The sequence below is a fragment of the Aedes aegypti genome, chromosome 3, assembly GCF_002204515.2.
Source record: "Aedes aegypti strain LVP_AGWG chromosome 3, AaegL5.0 Primary Assembly, whole genome shotgun sequence".
In the NCBI taxonomy this organism is placed as follows: Eukaryota; Metazoa; Arthropoda; class Insecta; order Diptera; family Culicidae; genus Aedes; species Aedes aegypti.
The window spans coordinates 92797421-92810717 of record NC_035109.1 but is presented as its reverse complement, the minus strand read 5'-3'; the positions used below and the strand labels follow the sequence as shown (position 1 = coordinate 92810717).

The 13297-nt window shown below is 37.8% G+C and overlaps 1 protein-coding gene across 9 annotated transcripts in view; it reads right to left on the bottom strand.

The window, feature by feature from the left end:
• LOC5579293 overlaps positions 1-13297 on the bottom strand; it is a 232944-nt gene that overhangs the window by 138110 nt on the left and 81537 nt on the right. For all 9 annotated transcript variants that reach the window (XM_021855882.1, XM_021855873.1, XM_021855880.1 and 6 more), the window contains one exon: positions 7379-8116. In XM_021855882.1, the coding sequence (XP_021711574.1) occupies positions 7379-7672 (294 nt within the window). In that variant the 5' untranslated portion in view covers positions 7673-8116. The remainder of the gene's footprint in view (positions 1-7378; positions 8117-13297) is intronic.

Genomic DNA, 13297 nt, shown 5'->3' with positions numbered 1-13297 from the left:
TACTTCCGTTAGTTCTTAAGATACCGTTGAAAATAGTTAAGAATCCGTTGGAAATTCCATAGCATAGCATAGCTTAGATTAACTGTATATGCCAATGGTTGCTACTCCGTGATTGATCGGAACTGGTAAGAATTGTACTTCGATCCAAATTAATAAGGGATAGGACTTTCAGCTTACTTTCGAAGTGCACATTTTAACAGCTATCACATTATTAATCAATAACGGTGCCGGATAAGTCCTTACTGTCAGTTGGGATGGAGAAGGGATGTTAGTGTGTAGTGATTTGTTGCTTCTAGAGTCGAGAATAGCTGTGCATCTCCACAATCACCACGGAAAGGGTGTTGATTAGTGAGGGAGGAACAAGATCTGCGAATCACCTTAGGTCGGTGATGCGATCCATGGATGAGGAGGAAAAATACGACTCTTACTTAAAACTAGTTTGTAATTTTTATCTTGCAATGAAAATATAATGGAACATATAAGTAGAATATTAAAAAAGTACGTCAACAATGTCGCACTGTTCAGAGGTTTTTTGTTTTCTAATGACCAAAATAGAATGGTATGTATGTATAATACTATTTGAAACAGTAATAAGAGTTCAAGCCGACACTTGTAGTGACGAACCATCCATAGTTTGAAACGAGCTCACCAGTTGGTAACCCATCCTCGACTGAACACGAATATCTTTTCACACTCGCACAACGCGAACCGAACACGATTGGACTTGATTCCTTCGCTCATCCCACAGGAGCATGCAACGGAATCGAAAGACTTCTGTTTAACTTCATTACACAAACAAGCATTTTAAACAGTAACCTGCTAAAAAACATGGCTATAGTCCATGTTTAGAAATTTTTCGCATTTTTTGTTGGTTGCCAGAGAGCATGACGGAGCCGAATTTTGAAGATATATTTAGCATTATTTGTATCACAATAAATTGCAAGTACTTTTCACAAATAATTCGACACATGGTTGTGGACATATAAATGTTGGCGATAGTGGTTTGAAAACAAGTTGTTTATCAAAAATAGTTTATTCTATAGTTCACTAGAGAACACGGACAAATTAACATAGGGTATGATGGCATAATTTGTCAAAATAAGGATAGATACGATGAAATGAAAAGAAACTGAGCATTACGGGTTCAAGGTTCAGGTTTGGACCCAATTTTAAAAATAAAGTTCGAATATGATATGCATAACCGTTATTTGAACGGGAACATTTGCCAAAGCAGGAGTAAGAACACGATCTATCGGATTATTTAATAAAAAAGGTTTTTTTTTAATTCGTATAGGGTAGAAGTACCAATTATGGCTATAGTACCAATTATGGCAATAGTGGGAACAAAAAGAGATTTTTCTTATTGTTTCACTAGACTATAATGGCTTATATTCACAGGAATGATTAAACTATTTGTTTTTGATGGTAACTAAACCTTGAAAAGAACATTCGTGCAATAAGCTTCGAAAAATGAACATTTGAAAATTTTGCCTCACATATATGTCACCTTCTTAGCAGTTGGCTAAGGGACCTCCGTTACGAAATGTATGTTTTCATCCGGATAGACTGTTTCAACCGATGAATATATGTTACCTAGTGAGAACAAATGAATAAATTTAGCTGGTATGCAATCAATTCTACTGTTTTAAGTTGGAAATCGTGTTATTTCCACTATGTCGATAACTGGTACAAAGAGTGTATGAGAGCCCAATTATGGCAATAGTCTGGAGGCGGTTTGTTTACATTTTTTGATCAGTAAAATAAAAGAAGTAAAGCTATTTTACTGGTGACTTCCACGACGGGACGGTTCGGTAAGGCATTATCTTCATGTTTTGTACTCAATTACTAAGATTTTTCAATCACACGTTCGAAAACGTTCGCGAGCGGAAGATGCTAATTTCATGATAGAGAGGGGTTTTCAGCGACACTCGATTTTTGAATTTTCCCTCTTTTTTCGTTAAAAATTGGCACTGGAAAGGTAATATGAGATCATTAATGCTGTTTTGTATCATAATTTGCATTTACACTACATTTTGACTTCTTTTTCAAAAATAATTTTCTCCCATGAACCCATTGCAAAAAATTGATTTAACATATATTTAACCCAAAATTTTTGGAAATTTTATGAGCGTTATCTTCATTACATATAAGCGTTGCATTATCATTCGCTCTTCATGGCGTTTGAGTTCATTTCGTGCAAATATTCGATAGTCCATAATTGGTACACTTTTATGTCGAATGCTAGGAACGCTATTGCCATAATTGGTACAAAGACAACGCTTTTTAAAATCCATTTTTAGAAGCTTAAAGTCAATTTAGTACTAAAACTGTTTAAATCAACAGATTCGCAAGGCTTAAAACTAGTAATTGACACCAACAAGTCATGCTTGCGTTTTAGAAACGCGGTTACAACTTGATTTTTATTACTACTGTTGACATATTGCATCCATAATTGGTACACCTACCCTAGTCGACGTAAGTACCAATATGCCCAAAATGCATTTTTTCATTAATATGCATTTTTTACCTAATAATACACTGGTTGGACATGCGAACAGCGCTCATTTGTTCTGAAATTTTTGAAATACAAGAGGGAAACGGATTTGCATGAGCACATACACCAACTTATCCGAAGAAACACCCAGTTTGCAGAGTGTTTATTCGGATAGTTCAGCGTTTAAACCAACTTGCTATGACAGTGACCTAGCGTTTACGTCAATTCATCCATATAATCGTTCATCATACGAGCACTTCCACAGCTATTAACTGAGAGCTTTCTTTGCCAAAGTTGCCATTTTCGCATTCGTATATTGTGTGGCAGGTACGAATTCACATCAGATTCCTCGCAGTATTTTCATTAAAATTCTTTCAAGGTTCTTTTCAGAATTCTCTCAGGATTTTCATCAGAACCTTCTCGAATTTTTTTTCAGTACCCTCTCAGAATTCTCATTAGCATCCTCTTGAGATTCGCATCAGAATCCTCTTAGGATCAATAATAGACTCTATAGAACTGGTCTCAAGTTTTTCATTAAAATTCAGAAGTTCTGTTTAAAATTCTAGGGTCATTATCATAATCTTCTCAGGATTTTAATTAGAATCCTATCAGTATTCTCATCAGAACCTTCGCAGAATTGGCATCAGAATTCTTCCCAGGATTTTCTTCAGAATCCTCCCAGAATTTCATCCATTCCAGAGTTCATCCAGAGTTCTCAACAGAAACCTTCCAAGATTCTTATCAGAATTCATCCAGGATTCTCATCAGAATCTTTTAAATCGCAACAGAATCCTAACAGCATTATTATCCAAATCCTTCCAGAAATCACACAAGAATCCTTCTAGAATTCTAATCAAAATCCTTCCAGGATTCTTACCGAATTTTTTCCAATAATCTGGGTTCTTATCAGAATTTTCCTTGGATATTAATCAGAATTCTTCATGTATGTTCAACATAATCCATCCTGGGTTGTCATCATAATCGTTCAAAAATGTTTCCAGTATTCTTATCTATGCTTCCAAGGATTCTCATCGGTAACATTGCAGAGATCTCATCTGAAATCAGGATTTCCATCACAATTTTTCCAGGTCATTAAAATATGACTCATCAGAATCCTACTTGGACTTTCATCAGAAACCCTCCAGTATTGTCACCAGCAGCCGTCCATGATTTTCATCAGAAACCGTCCAGGATTCTTTTCAGAAACGTCCAGGATTCGTATCAGAAACCTTTCAGAATTCTTATCAGAAACCTTCCAGAATTCTTATCAGAAACCTGCCAGGATGTTCATCAGAAAGCTTCCCAGGGAAAGGTCGCCTGAGACGGGTATGTTGTCAGTTTTGTGTGTGTATCCCACGGCGGTAGCAGATGGTCATTTAGAGCAAAAGGAGTCATGCTCACCGGTACCAAACCGGAATCTCCAGAAACTGGCCAATGCAGCGGACATGGTGAGATATCGCGTCTCCAGACCGTCCGGCAAAGCGATTGATCGCCATCACAATTTTTGGATTGAGAGAAAGGCCGATCCCAGTAATAATTTTAACTTTATTCCGCCATCCTTACATCCGATGAAATTTCATAACTGGAACGGCTTATGGCTTATGGTAACCTCTACACTTCATCAATTTTAAGGAACCACACCTCACCACTAGTGTTCTGTTAGTCAGGCTAAAAAATATCAATGTATGATCCATCGGGAATATTAGTGAGTGCAGTTCGATCGCTCAGCGGGTGGTGATAAGGAGAATATAGCTAGACTCATGAGAAAATCTTCCTTATGACGGGTTACTGAAACCTACGTCCTTCAAGACATGACCTGCGCCACAAAGTTACGCCAACTCACTCGGTCCATGGCTGCTATCCTCCAATTTTTCGATTGCCCCACACTTCCAAGATCCTGTTCCTCTTGGTCAAACCACCTAGCTCGTTGTGCTCCCCTTCGTCTTGTACCGGCCGGATTTGAGGTGAACACCATTTTTGCGGGATTGTTGTCCGGCATTCTCACAACGTGTCCCGCCCATCGTACCCTTCCAGCTTTGGCGACCTTCTGGATACTGGGTTCACCGTAGAGTCGCGCAAGCTCCTGGTTCATTCTTCTCCTCCATACGCCGTTCTCACATACTCCGCCGAAGATCGTCCTGAGCACACGTCGTTCAAAAACTCCTAGCGCTTGGAGGTCCTCTTCGAGCATTGTCCACGTCTCATGCCCATAGAGGACTACCGGTCTTATTAGCGTCTTGTACATGGTACACTTAGTACGGAAGTGAAGTTTACCAGACCGCAAGGTCTTGTGGAGTCCGTAGTAAGCACGACTTCCGGCAATGATACGTCTTCGAATATGGTATGGTTGACTTATAATTCTGAGTACCGCGATTCCTGCTTTCTCAGACTCACTCTCTGATCGATCCCGATCTGTGATATGGGAGATGAGAACGGGTATGTACCAAACGGCGAATGTGAGCAAATAATGACACTTGCTACTGCAGATGTTCTGTTGTTCTGTGGATTTTCTATGTGTAGTGATTAACCCATGGTGACTGATGGAATATATACCTTTTATTTTACACGCTAAATATATAGAGCTACGCTGGTCTTGCGTAGCAAAATCGGTACTAGTGTACAACCTTCCAGGGATTTCATTAGAAGTCCTCTAGGTTTCTTATCAGAATCCGTTCATGATTCAGCTTCCTTCAGGATTATCATTTGTTTTCCTTTCAGGATTCTTATTGAAATGATTTAAGGATTCAACCAACGAACCATCCCAGAATAACAAAAAACATTGATCTTTTGAAATCAAAAAGTGGAACATTGTTACCGAACCTGAGTTCAAGTATAGAATTAGCCGTATTCTAAATGCTCAAATTTAGCTTCCGATAGATTATCTTTATGAACCAGTTGAATTTTATATTTCTCATGACGAGAATATCCTTTAAATTGCAACTTTTGTGCCACAAGGTAATTCTTTCTCAAAAATATCAATTTGTATTTCGGAACAAAATACCGGAGCTACTGAACAAAGCTCAGAATATTGGAGGCAGAATTCGTTCAAAATTTTCAAACTTTTATAAATTCCAATTTACTAAAACAGTGTTATTTGATGTTTTAATGACAAAAATGGGTCTTCTGGAATTAGAAACGGGGTTTTGCAGTTGAACTTAAAAGGTTCAACTGTATTTAAAATGACCAAAACGGCATCCGTTGGCTATCTTTTGTCGAGTAAAAATGTTTTTTTATGAAACAGTTTGGAAGTCAATATTTGCCTCCTGTATCTGAACATGCAACAACGGCCTGCTGTATCTGAACTTGCCAGATGGCCTAGTTATTATCGTGGTTCCAGAATGTTCTACATGAGCTCGCAATACTTGATACATACTATAATAATATACTTTCACATGAATACATCCGAATACATCCGAAATACCTCATTTTGGTATTATAATGGTATTTGAAAAAAAAAAATGTTTAAAACAAATAAAAATACTTCATTTTGGTATTCGACGGTATTGAGGACTGCTGGAGGTATTGAACAATTTTTGAAAAAAAAAATCACTTTTATATGAAAATCCATCAAGTATTATTTAGGTATTACAATAGCTGATCTAATTATCAGCTTGGTATTTGTAGAATATGCTGAAGGTATTATTTGAGTTATTTTACCTCTTATGCAGGGCTCATTCATACCTCATTCAGGTTGTAGGTATTGGAAATCTGGAATGGAATACCTCAATTTGGTATTCAGTAGTTATTTTCTTCTGCTCGGGACCGGTATCCAAAACTTCGTGCTGCAACTAATCCCCTACACAAAACTAGAATTTTGTGAACTGATCAACTTAGTCACACGATATAAGTAAAAGAGTTCCAGAAAGTCGTACACGCCTTTTGAGGGTTAATCTGAATAAACAATTTAATTTAATGAACGACTATATGCATGAAATGACGTAAACACCTAGTCAATGCCATAGCAACCTGATGTATACGCTTAACTCAAGCTGTTTTCAGTGCACAATAGATCGGGTTATACTTCACTGAGGCCTTAAGTGTCCGTTATATGAATCAAAACGGAACTATGAAATTAGTAGTTTAAAATATGTTAAAACAATAAAGTTTAAGCTTTTATAGCTTATCGGCTCTCCACAACTCGATATTCTATAACTCGATGGATTTTTCGGTCCCTTCAAATTTCCATACACCGTACTCTCCATAAGTTAATATTTCCATAACTCGATATCTCCACAAATCGATGTCACGTGAGAGGTAAATTTCTCTCCATACCTGATATCTATTTAGAAAGCCTTTCCATTCGAGGAAACTTGGACTAATTGTTTAGAGGTGTATGAATACTTGCAAGTTGTAATAAAAGTTTCAAAAACATGAAAACAACATATATTGATTGTCAGTAAAAATAAAATGATTTTTCGAGCACTTCCAAAAAAGTTTTATAGATATAGTTTTAAAAATATTACCATCAAAATAATATTGCTTTCTTACAGAATTGATCATAAATGTATTGGAAGTACAGAAATTTGATCCTTTGATTCTTTGATTTTTTGTGTCTATATTCTAAAACTCGTTAATTCTATAAGTCGATGGTCCCTTGAATATCGAGTTATGGAGAGTCGACTGTACAATGTACAGTACAGTGTACATGTAGAACATGCTATTGAAGCGACTTTATAAAGAAGGGTTTGATCTCTCAATTGTCCAAGCCCAATCATTTAATCTTTGTGCAACTTCGATTGCTCTGGTCAATCAAGGATTGCAATTACGAAACGGTCATCCATGCTCATGAACAGCCCATGCTCAACAGACTATTTGAATGACTTTAAAATATTTCCCATGAAATTGGTCCTGTTACCCCCATGTGCGACCTATCGCGTGACTCACCTCCGCTTCAGTATCACATTCTGTAGTTATGATTGCACCATGGTGTTGTTGTTGGTGGTGTTGCTGCTGTTGACGGTGACCTTGGTTATCACCGCCACTCGTGCCAGCCTGGGTCCTGGCGGCCAAATCCCGCTGCTGCTGATTCCGGTAATATTGGCTTTCCGGGGGATTCTGTTGGCCGGACTGTGCGCTTTGCGTGTTGTAGCTAGCTGCCGGTGGTGCGCTTGTAGTCGTAGTCTTCGTCGTCGTCGTTGTCTTCGTACTGCTGCCTGACTGGGTTACTGATAGGTGCATATTATTTCCAACACACTGCCTCTGATAAGAGCTTTGCAGTTTTATTTCGCTCTCTTTCTTCCTTATTTCTTAACCCCTCTCACATCATCATCATCATCATCCTCGTCCATCCATCACGAGGTAATCATCACAACAAAAACACAACGGGACACTACACTTTACGACATTGGGACTTAAACTTTTCACCTTGCGATTAAAATTGGCCATTGATTACACAGAGACAGAGACACTTTCGGACGCGCGCGCGCTCGATTTTGGCTGGAAATTTCTTCGCTTCCGGGACCATTTACGAAAATATATTATTGATACACACATACATTCGCCTCTCTCGGCTTCTATGCACTAAACTGAATCCACACACGATTGGGTGATTGGGTCGCTCCGTGGACTGTTGTCGCTGACACCAGTGGAGTTTACACTAAACGGGCCCGAATAGGAGTGTCACTGGAATGGAAAGCAGATAATGGAAACAAGTTAGATTGATTGTTTAGTAAATAATATTTTCATGGAATGTGTTATCAAGTATAGACCAATATGTGAAAAGTGCGATACAACCTTCGAAATTGGAAGCTTCGCCGTCTAATTACCTAGTGGTTCCTTTCATTCATGCATTAACATATGTATTGAGCAAGCGATCGCTAACTAAAAAAATGAGCATTGTTGAAGATTCTGCCTACGGCTACGAAAAACGTTGCCGTTCATCTGCCTGCTACGAACCTCAAGGATTCGTTTGCGCGAAGGGCATTCCCAAAAGTTAGACTATGGTTGCCCCCGCAATTTGCGCATACAAACTTTTTGGAATCTTCCTTCACAGGACAGCGTCCTTAGGGATGGTACACAAATTATGTCACGCTAAATTTCAACTTTTTCGACCCCCTGAAAATTTTGTAAGGCTTGTCACGCTTGGCTTGACCCCCTCCCCCCTTGGAGCGTGACGTAATTTGTGCACGACCCCTTAGCGTGAGAAGAACCTTCGCAAATCATGCATTAACATCCATGCGGCAATGTTTGGTATCATGACCCCACTTTTGGCACCGACGGCACTGAGTAGGGTTCTGGAAATTTCCTCCAGGTTTCTGGAAATGTTCTAATGTCACATGAGCGTCGAACATAAGCCTTGCATTTTTTTTTTCTAAAACTTTTATATTATTTAGAACACGTTTGTTAAAGTGAATTAATTAATATTCTTGGGAAAGTCCATCCTACTTTTACATAATGAGATGGACTGGCAAAAATCCAAGAAAGTCATTTGACCCATTTTTGATCTCTTCAGGTGGCTTATAGTCACTTGGAGGACTTTTCAAGGCGACATTTTACAAGAGTTCAGTTTTTTCATCATAAGTAAAACAATGTGCTTCTTCTCTTCTAGATGCTTGAGAAGTAGTTCGCGATCTTTAAGAGTTTCCAACAAAACGCGCCAGTCTACTTTCTTTGCGATTTGGAAGGAAACTTGGATTCCCCTAATTGAGTTCAAGATCTCCTGCCTTAATCCTCCAAATTCGGAACAACTGATCACGATTGGCGGCACTATTTGTTTCCTCACTTGAATCAAAGAGCCTGGGCTAGAGGCTGCATCGATTTGAAGTTCGAAAAATTGGTCTAAAGCTTCGAACTGATTGCTCATTTCGATGAAATTATCAACATTAACTATTTCACCCTTGGAAGAAAGCGCGCATTTCGGAGAAATGCCCTTTCTTCCATATTTGCCACGTTTAGTGACAGTTTTAAAAATCACTTTTTTGGAAGGAAGTTGTGAATTCAGAGATTCACCCTTCCTTTAGCTCATGGTAATTACTATATTCATAAAAGTGAGCATCAAAGAGGTTGTTTTCCAAGACGGTGCCCAAGAAGAATTACTACCGGCAACGAAATTTTACTTCCGCACGTATACTGCTTAATAATATCGAAATACGCATCAAAGTTAACAACTTTCCTCATTGCAAGTCAGCGACGCATCGGAATTCACTGACAATAGCAGCACATGAAAACGTAGTAAAACTTCCATCATGCCAAACAACCTCGGCTTACGCGACGGCTACAATCAAAACGCATTTGTAGTGACAGCTCACTAAATGTAGATATGCATGTATGTATACGAACGCACAGCAGAAATCGCATTTGTCAGCTCTGGTTGACTTTCACTGCACGGATTGAGGCGAGTTCCAATCTGCACCGACATGTGTCAGACTGCGGGACCTCGTCCAGTGAGCAAAATCTTCTCTTCGTTGCGTTGGGGGTTTGTTAAATTTGTCCATCAAATATATAACTCCAATGGGTATTTCTAGCGGCTTTTTCCCAACTGTCCCCATCGCATCTTTCCACCACTACACAGAGGTCCCGTTTTTCGAAAAGATTGCATAAAACTAATTTCAAATATTTTTCATTTTCAATAGTTTTATAAGCTTGAGCTTGATTGGCCGCCCGTGGTTGCTACTACAGTATCGCCTGATTAGCTGCACTTACACAAGGAACCAACCAGATGACTGCTTGGGACTAACAGATACCTCAGTGTGTAAGTGATGGTGATCTTCTATTTTTAGGCAACGATGGCGCCTGCCACGTTAGAATGCAGATCGTATATACCCCTGAATCTACGCTAGTTCATGCGGGATGGTATAAGGGTAAGCAAATTTTAATGCAGAGAGGATTGCTTTTGGTTAGCAGATTGCCTATGTATCAGGCGTAAAGAAAGCCGCGCTATAATAATGGAAGAATGGAAGTGTAGGGAAACGGTTTCTAGTCCTTCTCTGGTTCTAGCGATTGCTATGAACGAATCGTTTAAGTGTGATAGATAAAGAGTGGAAGATAGAAGCGAGTGGATGATACAACTACAAAGTACGAGGAAACACACGGGCCTTCTACCCCAAATCAAGTACCAAACAACTGTTCATGGCTAAGAATAGTAAAACTTTGCGAATGTGGGATTTTGCCGATTTTTTTTTTATTTCGGACCACAGTGCACTGGTTGGCCGCTTTTACTGCCGTTGTGTTGTGACACTGGCCACATATTTGGACATCGTCAAGCTTTTATCTTCGTTACTCTCTACAGCTACAACACGCTGTTTTACACACATCCGCGTCGTCATTCTTTCATTCGAAAAAAAAAAAAAACAACTTTTCATTCATTCACATCGTTGTTTTACCAAGCCGAACGAATCCAACGATAACTCTTGCAAATCTTGCTTTGCTACACACCCGTCAGTGCTGCTATTCGTCAACCGCACGACGACACCACCCACCCGATCATAAATGTATAAAACAATACATAATTATATCGTCAATTGTAATTTATATACACGCTTGTTATGTTTTGATATTTTTGAGTAGTATGTAGTCAGTTATGATTATAAAATGTATATGCGTTTTCTCTCATTCCTTAAAAAAAAAATATGACATAATCTGTTATATTTTCTGAGAATTTATGTAGTATAATAGATCAAAACAAAATTTATTAAATATTTAAAATCTAATTTATTGAAAATTTTGTTATAACCGCTTAGTAAATCTCTATTGATTGTATGCCATTTTATTGAAAATTCTATACAAGAGTATCTGAAATTTGTGATACCAGTCAAATAAATCAATAGAATGCTTTGAAATAAACATCTCAGATTGTAAAAATTTTGCTAAATCCCGATGATCGGGCAGGGGGAAGTCCACCCGGTCGCGTAAGTATTCAACTGACGCGTAACCGCAACGGCAGATGGGCAGAGTCGAAACATTTACTCGCGTGCGCGGGCAGCTTTTGAATTCCGCGTTCACACACAATTGAAGCATTGAGCTAGAAATTTTCAAAGTTGATGTTTACAAACACAAGTGCACCTTTCGGAAATTTGAGCTACAAAATTCATGAACTGCTTTAGTCAATATGAAAATAGTTACGTTAGAGTTGTCTTTGTTTGATATCCCGACTAGCTGAAAGTAGCTTGATGAGTTGTTTAGCTGTGGTATTTTTTTGTAACAGCGCTTGTTGTAAATTGTTAAATGTTGGAATAACGATAATTGTACACTGCAGAATATCGTTAATACCGTCAAACGGGGCTTCTTTTGACATTATTTCCACATTCTTTAACTTTGAGGATTTGTAACTCTTAGAATTATGGATAGATGTTGATAATTTTTGCCTATATTTAAGTTGTATATGTACGTAACAAATGTGCAAAATATGAGGCAAATCCATCAAGAAATAACAAAAATGTTTGAATAACGAAAAAAGTGTGTCCTTCAATACAAAAAAGGGGCTACTTTGGACATTTTCACAATTTGCTAATGACATGATTTTACTTTATAACTTTTAAACTGATTCAATAGATTGTCGTCCATTGTGATGTTATTGAACGTTTTTCATTGATAAACTTGATGTAGAAAATTACAAAGCTAGAATCAATTACACATATATAACAAATTTCAACGAAACATGCCATTCACTATTCTCAGTTTGCATTATGAAACTAAAATTTTCAACTTCCTCTTAAATGGAACTAGGAACTATCAGTTACGAATGCTCGATTTTCACAAACGACATAAACGAACGACGTAACTACTAGGTACTGCGATGATAAATGAGTTATGTACAAAACTATTTTTTTTCTGTTCTTACTGTTATATGAACGATATGTTGAAGGATCACATTAATACCGGTAACTAATTTAATACCAGTAAGTAATTTTCATTAAAAACACAATCTATGAAGTAATGTTTAGCAAGATCGTAAAGAAGTAAGTTTGCTTTTGTAATATGCTTTAAGCTTCTTAGCAGTTTAGAGCTGGCTTAAGAGTAGTTAATTTAAGCATTTGAAGAATGCAACTGTTCTGTACTACAAATTTATGTAAAATATGACGAAAAATGGGGCCCAGATAGCCGTAGCGGTAAACGCGCAGCTATTCAGCAAGACCAAGCTGAGGGTCGTGGGTTCGAATCCCACCGGTCGAGGATCTTTTCGGGTTGGAAATTTTCTCGACTTCCCAGGGCATAGAGTATCTTCGTACCTGCCACACGATATACGCATGCAAAAATGGTCATTGGCACAGTAAGCTCTCAGTTAATAACTGTGGAAGTGCTCATAAGAACACTAAGCTGAGAAGCAGGCTCTGTCCCAGTGGGGACGTAACGCCAGAAAAGAAGAAGAAGAAGAATGACGAAAAATAGTTTTTTAGAGATTATGTTGTGAATTTTGCATTGGTACGTATTATAATATGTGTGTTTTATGTCGATTCACTTAACAAACATTTATTTTATTTTTTTATGTTGTAAAATACAAAAACCAAAACATTATAATAAAATAAAAGTCACAAAAATAAGACCTTTGATCAATTATTTTAATAAAACAACAATTTTAAGCAAAGCAAATCACAAGATTTTCATGAAACATGACGATTCGATAGTTTTGTGATGCTCCCAATAAGTTTTCACGACATGGGTAAAATTCAAACAATGTTTGTATAGCCAATGTTTTATACCTTGTGAATATTTATTCGGGCTTTTTTTAAATGTTTCCTTGTTTATCCTGTTATTGTTGATGTTGTTTCAAAAAAAAATCATGCCTAGTGGTAGACCATATTTTGGTTAATAAAAGTGCTGAAGACACAAAATTGGTCAGATTAATATTTACGCTGCTAATATATA